Source organism: Boleophthalmus pectinirostris, unplaced genomic scaffold, assembly GCF_026225935.1.
Source record: "Boleophthalmus pectinirostris isolate CB_2022bp ecotype Guang Dong unplaced genomic scaffold, ASM2622593v1 HiC_scaffold_16, whole genome shotgun sequence".
Classification (NCBI taxonomy): Eukaryota; Metazoa; Chordata; class Actinopteri; order Gobiiformes; family Gobiidae; genus Boleophthalmus; species Boleophthalmus pectinirostris.
Genome location: NW_026571095.1, coordinates 15,633,690 through 15,648,736, shown reverse-complemented (window position 1 = coordinate 15,648,736; position 15,047 = coordinate 15,633,690). Strand labels below are relative to the sequence as shown.

At 41.8% G+C, this 15,047-nt stretch overlaps 3 protein-coding genes across 3 annotated transcripts in view; all 3 read left to right on the top strand.

The window, feature by feature from the left end:
• The first annotated feature begins 2,659 nt into the window (after positions 1-2,659).
• LOC110157172 (C2 calcium-dependent domain-containing protein 4C-like) lies at positions 2,660-4,802 on the top strand. The gene is made up of 3 exons (XM_020921449.2): positions 2,660-2,752; positions 3,143-3,863; positions 3,951-4,802. Exons 2-3 carry the CDS (start codon positions 3,156-3,158, stop codon positions 4,500-4,502), a joined length of 1,260 nt encoding a protein of 419 aa, XP_020777108.2. The 5' UTR covers positions 2,660-2,752; positions 3,143-3,155; the 3' UTR covers positions 4,503-4,802.
• A 904-nt stretch (positions 4,803-5,706) lies between these two features.
• Positions 5,707-8,943, top strand: fem1a (fem-1 homolog a). Its single transcript, XM_020921821.2, has one exon. It carries the CDS (start codon positions 5,877-5,879, stop codon positions 7,728-7,730), a length of 1,854 nt encoding a protein of 617 aa, XP_020777480.1. The 5' UTR covers positions 5,707-5,876; the 3' UTR covers positions 7,731-8,943.
• A 1,902-nt stretch (positions 8,944-10,845) lies between these two features.
• The window catches only part of LOC110158939 (receptor-type tyrosine-protein phosphatase S-like), a 78,499-nt gene continuing 74,297 nt past the window's right edge, over positions 10,846-15,047 (top strand). Inside the window, exon 1 of the mRNA XM_055151717.1 lies at positions 10,846-11,120. The gene's annotated coding sequence lies outside the window, so the exon portion shown is untranslated. The remainder of the gene's footprint in view (positions 11,121-15,047) is intronic.

The following is a 15,047-nucleotide window of genomic DNA, read 5'->3' as shown; positions in this document are numbered from 1 at the left end:
AAAACTGTTATATTGTCAGATAATCAAGCAGTGTGTGGTTAGCATGCTAGTTGCTCTTACAGTGATGTCAAAACTCTGCTCAGGAAGTTGTGAAAAGTGATTATAAACTCATCACAGTAATATTTAGGATGCTCAGAATGCATTAGGTAAGTGAACTTTGAACCATTGCAAACTGTTTAAAATGACTGTTTTCCAGACAGTAAAAATCTGGAACAGCACCTTTAATTATAATTAAATAAGCAAATACAAATATTTTTCAGCAAATCAATGAAAACACATAATCAATTGGGTAAAACAAATTGGCCTCACGACTGTCTAGATTTAAATGATTTTATCTAATTCAGTGATTGGTTGTGGATATTTGTCATGACGTTAGGTTATTTGCTTTTCTAATAAAAAAGTTCAAAAACACAATTATAAGTAAAAAAATCTACAGAGCAAATAGGAAGAAAAAGTAAGATTTAGACCGTATTTTGCACCATTCAAGCGTGACATTAAGCAGTCAACAGGTCTGTCATGTTCACTGTACAGCCACTTACAGTAGAACCTGTGGGCTGTAATTGGAAGCACAAATGTAGCGTTTGATTCTAGAGACTGGCTGCCGAAGGTGTGGAGAAAACCTGAGAAGTGAGGGTTCAAGTCATATGCCTCATTAAAAAAGGCAGCTCAGTGTCCAATTAAACATGATCCTCTGTCATATCACTGTACATGTGCACTACTACTGTCAGTGTGTGGAGATATACCAAGTGTCAATATGTCAATGTGACATATGTGGACAGTGGACAGATATCTTTGTAAGCCAATAAATCGACTTGTATTGTCTATTGTGTATATGTTAATTTAAAGTATTCAGGAAGATATTGGCAAGATGTGTAACAAGATTTTTTTAAGAAAGGCAAAAGGATACAAAAATCACTTTTTCCAAGTGAAATGGTTCACCTGAAACTTGGACACAAACTTGGCAGTTACTGGCGTTAAAAATCATGTGGAAAAGCAATAAGGAAGACTTTTGTTTAAACAATGTCTCAAATGTCTCTGAAAATTTACTGGCCAAAATGTGATTGAATAAATGAAATATAGATGTATGTTTAATGCTATACTAGGTTACATTCCAGGCATAGTAATAACATTTTTATGAGACAACCATGTGACGGTGATAGCTTAGAGCACCTCTAAAAAAAAAGACAGAAATTCAATCTAGGTTTATATAATTTCTAGTCTTGATGTGCAAAACCCCAGTGCATGTTTCCTAATGGTGTAGCACTAATTCCTTATTGACCACACTCTATTTGCAGAGATGTGACGTTCTCCCATCTCATTTACATAAGAATTTCTTGTTAGAGCCCTCTTTAAACAGCAATTACTGCTGTACACTTTGGAGGTTTTCAGGCAACAGTGGACAGCTGGATTCCTACCCGCTGAGCCTCTCCAGTCTAATGAGCCTGGATTTGGTAGCATCATAACTTTTAATTATTTGGATTTGTAACTATAATTACAGAGTATAGTAATATAATATGTATCCACAAAGTAGTAGTGGGGTGAGAGTGTATTTGTTGTTGGGCCATTAAAATGTAGACTGGTCCAAGTGACTCCTACGAAATGGCTGCTCATACCATGACAAATCCACCTCCATCTTTTACACCTGGCAAATCCCAGGCTTCTTCTGCTTTTGCTTCTTCTTCTTCTTCTTCAGTATTTTATTTGACCTTTAGACATCTGTTAAATTTCAGTCTTTTGGAGTTAAATCTGACATTTTCAATAGCGTAATATGCAACAACAGTGTAAAATTAAGAATAGTTTAGTATGCAATTTGTAATAGAATAAGGTGAAATTTACCATTACCAACACATTCACACTGTTATTGTGAAACAATATGTTATTGTGGAAGATTTTTCCATTTTATTACTGTGACCTTATTATATTGTGAATTTTCATAGAAAAATATAATACTGTGTATATGAAAAATCCAAACTTACTACGTTTTACTGCCTCCTAATTAGGCATAAAGGTTTTCTTTTAAGTCGCACGAAAGCTCTGAAGAACACACAAGTTTATCAAGTTAATTATTGATAAAAACATGGTGCAAACCAAAACAGAGAGCTCAGCATAGGTCTCAGCATAGGTCTGTAAACAGAGTGTGGGCAAAATCATCAAAGCCGCCATTAAGGATTTGCCTAACGCTGTGTACACTTTCTGTTATGACTTTGGTACCTGGAAATTTTAATCAGTTTAACGAAAATTACTCATCAGAAACATTTTCAAGATTACCTCTGAACAAGGTCGACTTTATCCGTCGTTTATTAGCTTATTAGATTGATTGATTGATTGATTAGTTAATCTTTCATACAGGCTACAGAAATAAGCTAACAACTTGAATCACTTCTAATAATAGTTTAGTCCGTAATAAACCACACGTGGACGTCAACTATAAGCATGACGCTTTCTTCAAGAATCAATGAGGCGAGAGCGAAGAGCTCATATAATTCCAATACTTTCTGGAGAAGAGAGACTGCTGCTTCAGTGGTGCGCACAGTTTGATGGTGGGGTAGATATTGCAGGAAGGTTACACAACATTCTCATTGGCTCAGAAGTCACAGACCTCATTATATAAAGCGAGTGTGCCTCATCTAGCAGGCAGCAGCCTTTTACCGCTGCCAAGCGATCAGACTTGGAGTCGTACGAGCGGGAAAATACCTTTTACGCACAGCGCGCTTGGAGAGTTGCGCTCAAGCAACAGTTTCTCAATCAACAGGTAGGCTAAGTGATCCAGCTAACGACAGATTGTGTGTATTGTTTGTTGTGTGTGCTTTTTGTTGTTGTTGTTTTTTAAGTTAATTCCGGTTTATCTCTTCAGATTGAAGAGACATTATCTAATACCCTGATCTAATTATAATCGTTTCATGAAGAGCTTTGTGTTTGCTTCAAGCGTTTATTCTACAAGATAAGAACAATTAGCCCTATAAAAGTTAATTTAAAATCAAATCATGTTTACAACACTGAACTACTTATACCATGATTTTATGAGCCTCCTCAGTCAGGTCCGTCAATTTAGGATTCCCCCCCCATCCTTTTTTTTTTTTTTTTTGTCAGGTGCATGTTGACATTGTGGTGTTTTCTCTATTTCCGCTCAATTTGGCTGCAGCTGCGTGAGCGACATGTGGCTCTTGGAGAAGCTGCGCAGCTCCGTGGAGAGCAGTGGGGCTCAGCAGACCCCTCAGACCACAGAGGCCATTCCTGTGGCTGTTTATGCCAATGTGCTAACCCCAGAGAAGATCCCAGACTTCTTCATCCCCCCCAAACTCATCTGCTGCCCTCCAGAGGAGTCCCTGAGCCCTGAGCCTCAGCCCCGCGCTGCTCTGAGACCCTCCTCCTCAGATCACTCCATCTGCAGCCAGAGCCCCCGAGCCCGTAGCAGCCCGCGCCTCTTCGGACGCAGTCTGCAGAAATCTGCTAATCGCCACATCATCCAGATCGAGAGTGCAGATGAGCCTGGCTCCACAGATAAACCATCAGCGCACCCCAACACCAACGCAGACCCTCAGTCACAGACTGCCATGTCTCTGCCTTATGTCCCCAAGGCCCAGACCTCCTATGGCTTCTCCACCTTGGTGGAGTCACCCCACACCCGGAGAAAAGAGAGCCTGTTCCACAGTGACCCCAGCAGTCCCCTCACCTCCCCCAACTCTCAGAGGCGCTCCCAAGGTGGGACACTGCTGACCCCTGCCGATCCCAACCCCTACAGGTACTTCAGTGGAGGAGAGAGTGACACCTGTTCCTCTGCTGAATCCTCACCCTTCAACTCCCCTCTGCTGTCCCGCTCTGCATCTCTACTGCGCTCTATCACACAGGAGACACAAGCCAAGGTGGGGGTGCTGTATTCTAACACATCTACTAGGTGTTGCTGAAGTTATTTATAAAGGTATTACTAAAATGCTCTGTTTTTCTCAAAGGTGTCTCGTGCTAAGCGCTCTCTAGCACGCCACAGCTCCTTGTCCACAGACGAGTGCAGCTCTGCAGACAACAGCCCTAACATGCAGAGGCGTCGCAACCGCTGCCCCCCCTCCCCCGCCTTCAGAGGATCCAAGGCAGGGAACTCGAGGGGCACCTCTGCCGACCTCCTACAGCGAGAACACACCATTAACCTGCACAAGGGGGGCACCCTTCGTCTCAGCACACACTATGACCCTGAGGCGTCCAGGTTGAGAGTGCGAGTTCTAGCAGCTGAGGCATTATACAACAGGGAGACTGATGTAAAGAGTATCAACTGCTGCGTGGCACTGTACCTTAACCCGGGCAAACAGCAGAAGCAGAGGAGCACTATAATCAAGAATAGTAGAAACCCAGTGTTTAATGAAGACTTCTTTTTTGATTCGCTCCCACAAGCTCAAATCAAAAGTCTGGCCATGAAGGTGAAGGTTGTCAACAAAGGCACCAGCCTGAAGAGAGATGTGCTTTTAGGAGAGAGAGAGGTGCTGCTGAGTGAGCTGCTGGCAGGACTTTAGGGAATACCTGTCAAGACAAGAGCTCTAAGACTTTAATGCCCCTTTCCTCTCCAGCTGCCTTTTCATCCACTTCACAAGTTTAATATTGTGATGCCAAAAGTATCCCCCATTTGCTTTCTACAGACAGGAGACCACTGCTACTTCTATATTAACTCCTGTTTTTAGCGTTGTTTCAAACTATGCTAACCTGTTGCTGTGGATGTACTCCTCCAAACATGTTGCCTTCCTATGATGTTTATGTGCTCAAGTGTATTTATACTTGCCTGTACCTTTGTATAAAATATAAAGACCAAATGTGGATTTTTTGCACGTCTGTTTAAAATTCAGAAAGCCTCCTTGTACTTGAACAACTTAATTATTAATTTTTGATTGAAATTGAATTTATTTTATTGTTGTGAGATGTTTGTGAATAAAAAAATATAATTATTTACCAAGGATTTGTTCTTTCAAGGAACTATTTGATTAAATTGTTTTTAATAATACCATGAATTTCAAATCACACTCTGCTCATGTGCTCACCTTCACTAATAAGTTGGATTCCTGTTCCTCTGAGACTGCTCTTAATTGTAGATTATATTATACATTTTTAGATCTTAAAGCTACATCCAATACATGACACTAGAGGGGAAAACAGTTGACAAACTGGACATCAAGCAACAGGCAGAAGTTCAGCACAGAAGGGCTCTACGAGCCAAATGATCAATCCATATAAAACAACTACCCCCTCTACTGGTGATAAAGTTGTACTGACATTTCAAATACTAAACTAAATAAAAACGAAACCAAATTGCAAAATATATAGCCTAAGTAAATTACAAGTATCAATTAACAGTGAATACATTTACATATTCTTATTGCATTCATAAAGAAAGTTTAGTTAGTAATCTGGTGATTCATTGGGTTTCTTAACCTACAGTTTCTATACTATGACTAGAAGAACTCGTCGGTCAGGTAGATGGTGTTTCTCTTTAAAAATATATACAGTACAATCATCGTTGCCGCGGAACGAGGGAGCACCTTGTTGAGGCATAACCCAATTATAACAAATGAGGCGACGAATCAACTCAGCTGATATGTTTCCAACCCGACTGCATTGTGGGTAATGAGGTTTTGCAATTGGTCACATGTGTGCTTACCGTTCTAACCCAAACTACAAATCCCATAATGCCTCACTGGAGAATCGTAAACATAGATCTGTCAAACAACACAAACGCCATCTTGACAGCAGCCTCAAAATGGCAGAAAGATGAGAGGCAGAAAAAGAGCCCTTAGTAAGAACCCGTCTCTCGGCGTTTCATCTCCAAACTCGTCTGTTTTTCTGTGATCGGGTGGTTATGGGGTTGATGTACAGCTCTGGAGAACTCGGTGTGTAAAATGGATATAACCACGGCGGTTTACAACGCTGCCAGAGATGGTAAGCTAAAACTTATCCAGAAGTTGCTGAGCAACAAAAGTCCAGAGGAACTGGAAGCTTTAGCCGAAGAGAAGACCCAGGGTGGGACGCCGCTGCTTATAGCCTCTCGGTACGGACACTTGGAGGTTGTAGACTACCTCATAGAGCACTGTAAAGCAAATGTGGAACTCGGGGGCTCTGTTAATTTTGACGGTGAGACTATTGAAGGGGCTCCCCCGCTCTGGGCGGCTTCTGCAGCGGGTCACCTTCCTGTGGTCAAAACGCTGTTAAAGCACGGCGCTTCTGTCAATAATGCCACTCTAACTAACTCCACGCCACTTCGAGCCGCCTGCTTCGATGGACATCTGGAAATTGTCCGCTACCTGGTAGAGCACAGAGCCGACATGGAGGTAGCCAACCGCCATGGCCACACCTGCCTTATGATCTCCTGCTACAAGGGCCATAAGGAGATCGCCAAATTCCTCTTGGACAAAGGCGCTGACGTGAACCGCAAGAGCGTAAAAGGAAACACGGCGCTTCATGACTGTGCAGAGTCCGGTAGTCTAGATATTATGAAAATGCTGCTCAAGTGTAATGCCCGCATGGAGAGGGATGGCTACGGCATGACCCCGCTCCTGGCTGCCAGTGTCACGGGTCACACCAACATAGTAGAGTATTTGGCCCATCAGCCTCGCACCTCCAGAGAAGAGCGCATAGATGCTCTTGAACTACTTGGTGCTACTTTCGTGGACAAGAAACGTGATCTTCTGGGTGCCATGAAATACTGGAGGAGGGCCATGGAGCTGAGGCAGCCAGGTGATAAAGCCTCTTCTCTGGCCAAACCCCCTCCTGGACCCCCTATCCCTGCCTATGGCTGCGCTCAGGAGGTAAACACTGCCGAGGAGCTGGAGGCTCTGATCACAGATCCAGATGAAATGAGGATGCAAGCTTTATTAGTCCGAGAGCGCATCCTTGGCCCCTCCCACCCAGACACTTCCTATTACATTCGTTACAGGGGGGCAGTGTATGCGGACTCAGGTAATTTTGAACGCTGCATCAGTTTGTGGAAGTATGCTCTGGACATGCAGCAGAGCAATTTGGACCCCCTCAGCCCCATGACTGCCTCCAGCTTCCTGTCTTTTGCAGAACTCTTTTCCTTTGTGCTTCAGGACCGCGCTAAAGGCACTTTGTCCACACGCGTCACCTTTCATGACCTGATGACAGTTCTTGGGAAAAGTGTCAGAGAGGTAGAAAGAGCTATTGCACAGAGAGATAACCCCCCAGAGGCCCCTCAGTTCACCAAGGCCCTGTCCATCATCCTGCACCTTATCTTTTTGCTGGAGAAACTCGAGTGCACACCAGAGCAGGAGCACCAGAAGAAGCACACAGTGTATCGCCTGCTTAAACTCAACCCCAGAGGACGGAGTGGTTTCACGCCCCTGCACATGGCGGTAGACAAGGACACCACATCAGTGGGCCGATACCCTGTGGGCCGCTTCCCCTCTCAGGCTGTGGCCTCTCTGCTGCTGGAGTGTGGAGCAGATGTGGATTCACGAGACTGTGACAACAACACACCTCTGCACATTGCGGCTGCAAATGGCTGTCCGGAGATCATGGCTCAGCTCATGAAAGCTGGGGCCCACTTTGATGCCACAAATGCCCAGAGGAAGACAGCCTATGAACTGTTAGATGAGCAGAGCAGTGGACATCCAGCACTTTACCCTCTGAACTATGTGACCCTACAGTGCCTGGCGGCGCGGGCCGTGGAGAGGCACAGACTGCCATACAGAGGACTCATCTCCGAGGAAATGGAGGCCTTCATCGAGCTCCACTGACTCTGCTCTGCTTCAATATGCACTTGTGCACAGAATCATACCAGAGCATAGCAATAAAGCTCCTCTTCTGAGCTAACCTGTGTGACTAACACCACTGCTTTTGCTTTATAAAGTCATTGACTGTAGATCTCTAAATGAAAACATCTTTTGATTGGTTTACAGTTGGTTTGGAGAAGACGGCTAGCTTGATTAGGACTTGCCTGGTAATGAGCATGAATTTAAAATCTTTAAGACCTAAATATGCTGAAAGCTTTTTTTTCATAGTGTTGTTTGCTATGAAAATGATTTGAATGAGCTCCCGTGCCAAAAGTAGGCTTGATCCTAACAGACATGTTACATTTAAATGGGAATTTAAAGGTATTTGGAACTGCAGATGCTGCCCATTGTGTGATAAGATTAGACTGTCTTTGATTAGAGGCAGTGGTATCTGTTTACTACAAAGCACCCTTGTTAGCTAAAGCCCCGGTGTGTACAGACATCTATGCAGGTTGATAATCCACTCAGAGGTAACACTGAAAACCCACTCAACAAACAGCTTGCAACAGGATTATTGTTTGGGTCAGATGCTTTTCCCCACAGGGCCATGCTTTAAAATGGAATGATCATTTTGCTATAAATTGGTTTATATAAGGTTTATATCTTTACAAGGTTCATTGTTGATATCTATTTTTCTCTTGAGTTGGCTATTTTGAATGTGGTCTAAGTGTGCCTACATCTGTACTGTTGTTGACATCTCTGAAGCCAGATGTTCTCATATAAATGTACTTTTGGTCTTGTCTGCTCTACACAACAGTGAGATTAAAGGACATGGATTAGTCACATTTCTGAAATGTGTTAAATTTCCCCATAATTCCTAGATACTGTCCACACGAATGTATTGGGTGGGTTAATCTGCCATAGTTTCATTTTAGTCTTATTTTTATTAGCATCTCTTTTGTTGGTCTTGTGTCATCATGGAGGAATTGCTGAGTGCAAAATTGCAAAGCACAGTTTTCAAAATGACTGTACATTAGGGTAACAAACTGATGATGCCTTTCTTTCTCAACTGATTTATTTAACAGACCCAAGAACTAAAGTGTATCTGAGATACTTGAATAAAATTCAGTATCCCAATATTCTGAGTCTGAGTGACTTGTTTTCACTTGTTAAGATCTTGAAGTCTTCCATGTGTCCTAAAAAGTCAGTATTGAGCTATTAAAACTGAATTGTCTGATTTGACTCGTGAGACCCGGAATTTTATAATTACATTCTATTTCAATGCAAAATGGTTAGCCTGCTATCACAGCATTAGCAGCAGTATATTCCAGTGGGCTTTCCTCTGCTCACTTAAGCGCGAGGATGCCAAAATAAAGCATAACAGAAATCTGATCTTTCCAAGTTGTGAACTCTTTAAGTATAAATAGCGTGCAATTAACGTCACTGCTTCAGGGCAGTGCTAGAGACAGGGCTCTTACTCGGCTAATTTTAGGGATCTTTTGCCCTAGCTTCAATTCTGAAAATGGGAATACTGTAATGCTATACAGTCAGGCAGGTCACAGGGTTAGCAGCCAAGATAACAGGAGGCTTTATTGTAACATTATCCCTTAACCCAAGAAAAATTTTCATAACCTCAGACATTTTCTTTCTGCTGTATTTAAAATACACTTAGATTGGTCCAGCCAGGAAGCCCCAGCTGGTTAATGACATTTTGATTATCATATTTGTGCTCTATTGAGTATATACAATACATTTGCTGACCAGCCAAGAGACAACCTTTGACATTTCCTTTCAAATTGGTGAGTAATTGCTGTAATTGAGTCATTAAAGTCAAAATTTATATATTGACCCAGGAAATGGGGCTTTACTAAGGTCAATAGGTCAAAGCACTGGCATTGTTCAGAAGACACAAAGGATTTATGTTCGCAAGCACGCCCGCAGTGCCTAGTACCTCCACTAGATGGCACTGCTAACAAAGAAAGTTACACACTGCAAACCTTTGTTCCTGAAACCGAAAGACAAAGTGTTTGCTGTATTTGCATATTCTTAATGTGATACAGATGTAGGCTTTGTATGATGTCACTCAGATAAACAACATGCCAAAATCTGAGTCTGATGGTGGTTCTTAACTCAACCAAATAGTGAGATAAGAACTCTTCACAGACTGAATTTCTAACAGCACTGCATAAGTGTATGGACATAGCACTGCATTAAGCATCCTTAAGCACTGTACCACGCTTCTCCAACACCCCACGCCCTATTCTGTTTGTACGCCCTTCTGCAATATTGTGTGACCCATATAGGATAACCCCCCCACCTACTGCAAAACACTGAGCCCTTTTGTCACTTTTTAACCCTGAAAATGCATATATTATTCAATAGGCATCTTTAGAACACAAATGCATGTACAGTGGTCAGCCAACACGGTCTGTATTTCCAAAGGCTATAGTCCTTCATGAATCCGTCTGATTTAATATTGCATCCATTCGACCTTGGTTGTTGAGAGACATGTCTGAGCTGGCCTTCACAGTGGCATCCACATGAAGCCCGTGAAATCTAAAATAAAATATTAATTCACAGCAGCATAGCCAATAGCACTTTTGTTCACACAGGGATGACAATGCCTAAATATTAAAATCACCTCCTGTGTGATGTTGTCCTCAGCCTTACCTTTTCTTGTACAATAATGAGCTACCACCCACAACAATCACTGCAATTTTGAACGCATTTAGTAAGGGACTTCTGAACTTCTGAAGCAGATATGGGACCCTATAAATCTGTATTTCTGCCAACAGCTATAATTAGACACTACATTATGGGAATCTACAAGGTTTCAAAGTGCTTATCTGCCCTGTTTGCCCCATGGGTGCTCAGATTTGGTGTGGAGAACTAAAGCCAATACAAGACCTGGTGTAAACCAGAGTGGTAGGAGGAAGGAGGGGGGTGTAATGGGGGCAATAGGGGTGATGGGGGATACGGTTGCTATTGGAGATCAGCGCCTGCATCACGTCATGGCAACTGGGAGGGGGGAGGAGAGAGGAGAGGGAGAGAAAGAGAAAGAGAGAGAGAGAGAACAGGAGGAGGGCGGTAAGGAAGGATACAAGGCAGGGAGTATCAATGACATCAACTGGCTGGATGTGAGGCCGTCCGACCGGCGATGAGCTCCTGACAAAACCCCGACCAAGGAGCAGCAGAAGCCGAAGTAGCTCTTTCCAAATTTCCCGGTACAAAAAGCCGAGTGTTAGATGCAGCCTCCAGCCCACAAAAAGGCAGACACGTTTTCTCCGAGGGAGCCCCTGCCTGGATTACATTCCGCTTTCGCCTCGCCGTTTCCGATGAAGAATCTCTCTGCTGCAAATCCACCCACATGCATCTAGCAGACAGAAACGAAGACACAGGAGCACTCCTTACCAGGTAACAAAAATACATTCATAAACTCTGCGTAAAAAGGCACGCACCCCACCCTGATGTAGCGTTTTGCACCTGTCGGTTTACCTTTTGAAGAAGTACCTAGCTTAAGAAGAGTGTTAGCTTGTGCAAATAGCTTTAGCGCGCTTCTCTCGGGACTTTCTGAGATATTTTTGGGTCTGATCAATTCTGGAGCTGTTGTTTTATGTATGTTGGACTACCACCAGGCAGGTTGGTAACAGCGCTGTGAGAGTGCGCGTCCGTCTTCAACCCCCACCTCTGACTGCTGGCTGGGCTGCATGGGGTACCTGGGCACGCTGGTGGAGCCTTTGTTCATTATCCACTCGATGCAAGTGGCTGCTGCTGATGGCAAAATAAAAGGTTGCCAGGGAACACTTCACTTTCTAGGTTCCAGTCTAAAGGATGCAAAACTTGCTAATGGGCTTTGGCACGTTTTTATGCAAATTATATGGTCACTCGTTTGCTTACAATATAGACTATATAAGCTTTTTAATAACAAAAAAGATACTGAGAACACAGGGATAAAGCGCATAAACTTTTGGAGACAATAGATCGCTTTTGCATCTGCCACTGTTAAACAACCCCATCTGCACACATGGTGTTTTGTTCCGCATAGACATACGTCTCATACGTCTATAACTACACACAGTAAGACTCAATAATAATGGATTAAGTCATGCATGTACGAGCCCTGTGCTTTTCAACTATAGGTCCATTCAGTGACACTATATTCACAGGGATATTCTTCCATTACATAGGTCATTATCATGTCAAATACAGTAGATCTATGTCCCTCCCCTTTACAAGTACTCCAAAGTATATTCACAAATTACCTTCATACAGTGGTATGTTATAGATAATGATACATGTAATAGTTAATACATTAATGCAAGTGTCATTGCATTATCAGCATTCATCTGAAAGAATGATCATCATAGTATGCTTGATACAAAAATAGTCATTATATTGCAACAATGCTATGGTCTCCCTCCATTTCATCAAATAAATATTCCTACAGCTGTAAATCAGCATTACCAAAGCAAAGATGAGAAGAGTTTAGTGCTTTTTGTAAATGTGAATTGTGGTTTAATGTTTTAAAGTGTACTTTTCACTTTCTCGCATCCCCCTCTCACAAAATCACTCATGCACAGACTACCTTAAATAGCATTTTGCCAGAGTTCAAATACAGGCCTCTAAGCTCCCTCTTATTCCTTGTGTATGATCCATGAATATTTCTGGTGACGTCTTCTCCCAGTGGTTTTGGTTTCACGTCAAAAGCCCTATTTGAAGACTTCTTCTTAGAGTGTAGTGTTATAACCAACTCCTACACTTTTTCTATAGGCCTAGATTTTGTCAGGATATCTGGGTAAATCTGAGTGTACAAGTCAAAAAAGAGGTGAAAAGTCACTTTAACTTAGCTGCAGCATGCGTAGCCACCTGTACCACCAGCAAAAAGAACATTGTTGAGGCATTCGTATTAATTGACCTTTTCAAAATCTTTCAAACAGTAAGCTTTTGTCTGGCCTGAGCATCTAAGGGCTGTTTATACAAAGGATGGAGAAAGTGCAATACAGGAATACAAAATTAACTCCTTAAGGCTCTCAGCAATTTCATCCAAATACAGAAGTAAACAATGGAAATGCAATGCTTCTGCTTCTAAATGGCTGATTTCAGTGTTTTAAAAGTGCATTTGTTTAAGCAAGAAGCCTCTTGAGATAGACCTGGAATTGTTTACATATAATAGCGCAAATGTCCCCATCAGTTAACATACATATACATTAGCTGCATATTAATGTATGAAAACAAGCTGGTCTTTATGAGAATCCCTTATAGCACAAAGTCTGAGCTTCACACTGAATACAATTTACATAAAGTAAATAGAATTAAAACAGGTTGTATAAGATGTGCCGCAGGATATATGCATTCTTGTTTAAAGAATCATTTGTTGGTGTTCATTTGTATGGATCATTCCATGAAACCATGTTTCTAGATTTATTTTCTCTAGCATGTAATAATTGAGGCAAAATAACTTCTGATTTTCAGAAACCAAAACATCTGTTTTTGATGCAGAATGTCTGTGAACATTTAGGTTATAATTTAGAAGAGAATATGTTGTTTGAAAACACTCTAGTCAAACATGTACAAACCTGATTGTAATGAAGAATCATCATGACAAAATGTTTTTAACTTTCCCATAACATTCTTTGTTATTTTAGGCTAATTCATAAAATGCCAGATGAAGCTGCATCTTTAAGCATTCATTATTTTGACCATGTGTATTTGTATGTGCACGTGCAGCTGTCCCCTCCATCCAGGCGTGCTTGAGTGAAGATTCAAAGATGGTTGTGACTTGACTGATGCCCTTCTCCAGATGAATCAGAGATTGTGATGTGTCAGCAGGGATGAATAATGCACACTGCTTCAGTCCTTCTCCTCCTCCGTCCTCTGTCTCCTCCTCTTGTCTCCAGTTATATGCCTGTCTTTTCATCAGCACTGCCACATCTGAAGACAACCACCCCACCCTTCTCCTCTCCCATCCTTCCCTATTTTTTCTTCTCTTGAAAAAAGGGCATGGCTTTCCCTTTGCTACCGCCAGGGTTGTCCTCTGGTCAACCCCACACTCCCCTTCTTTGACATCAAACTCATTTTTCTCCAAATGAAAAATATATTTCACTTCACCACACATTACTTCTGACATTCGTTTTGAAAATGTCTCACCACTGTGGCACATAGCTCATTATCCAATCACAGACAAGGAAGTGGTGCCATTGACTTGTGTTGACAGATACACCCCTGACTGACACGAATGATTAGGAGAGGTGTACTGAGTGACAAGATGGCTGAGGATGCTAAAAGACAAACTGCATGATCAGAACTAAGAGGGCGAGAGTGGGCATCCGCTTTGAAGTGTGTGTAGCTGTCCACTAGCCAATGTTCAAAGTATTCTTTTCACCTCGCTTCGGGCCAGTCCTCCTGAGTGTTATCAAGCTTGCAGTTTAAATTTTGCATAGAAAGTTGGAGACATGCATATGGACTGGAGGTGAGCCAAAGCTGAAGAAACGGTAAAAGCACAGACAGAATTCAAATTAGTACAAATAGTCAAAGTATGACTGACTAATATGGGAAAAATAAATTGTGATTTTTAAAATATGAACTGAAAAACTAATACAAAAATCACATTCCAGAATATATTTGTACAGATCTTAATTGCAAAGGTAGTAGTATTCATGCAGAATAATGAGGGATATTTTGTTGTTTATGGAGGAAAATATAGGACTGAAAAATTGTAGCATCCATTCATATTGCGATTTCTATTTGATTGTGATTAATCTTGCATCCCTAATTCACTGCATAATCAGGCATTTTAATTTAAGGGTAAATTCTTTAACCTGCTACTTATATATTCAGTAGGATCTGATCTCACTCAAAAACACAGTACAAAGCTGCAGTACAATTTTCTAACTGTAAAAAAAGAAGAGAGACACACAAGCCAGTTCCACTCACCACCATGTTCTAGGTGCTCTACTGCAGTCAGAGTCCACAAACAAAGACAAGGTTACATCTCACCTCCATGCTGCAGTTAATGAAAAACATCTGTACGATTTCACTAAACAGACATGCTCTACTCAAACGTTACCATGGCAGGGCAGACATGCAGTATCAAGGCTCGATACGCTAGAAAATCTAACGGTTTGGAAAGTTTCAAAGTGTGTTTGACAGATTTTTATGATTCCCTAATTTTGACTTAATTTGGTGGGATTATAACTACTACAAATATAAATTATAGTTTTACACAAATCAAGAAGCAATTTCCCAAGAAAATGTGAAAAAATGTGTTGAAAATTAAAGGAAGTAGAGTTCAAGCATATTGATGACATCACACTAGGGACAATTTTATCCAAATGCTCAGCA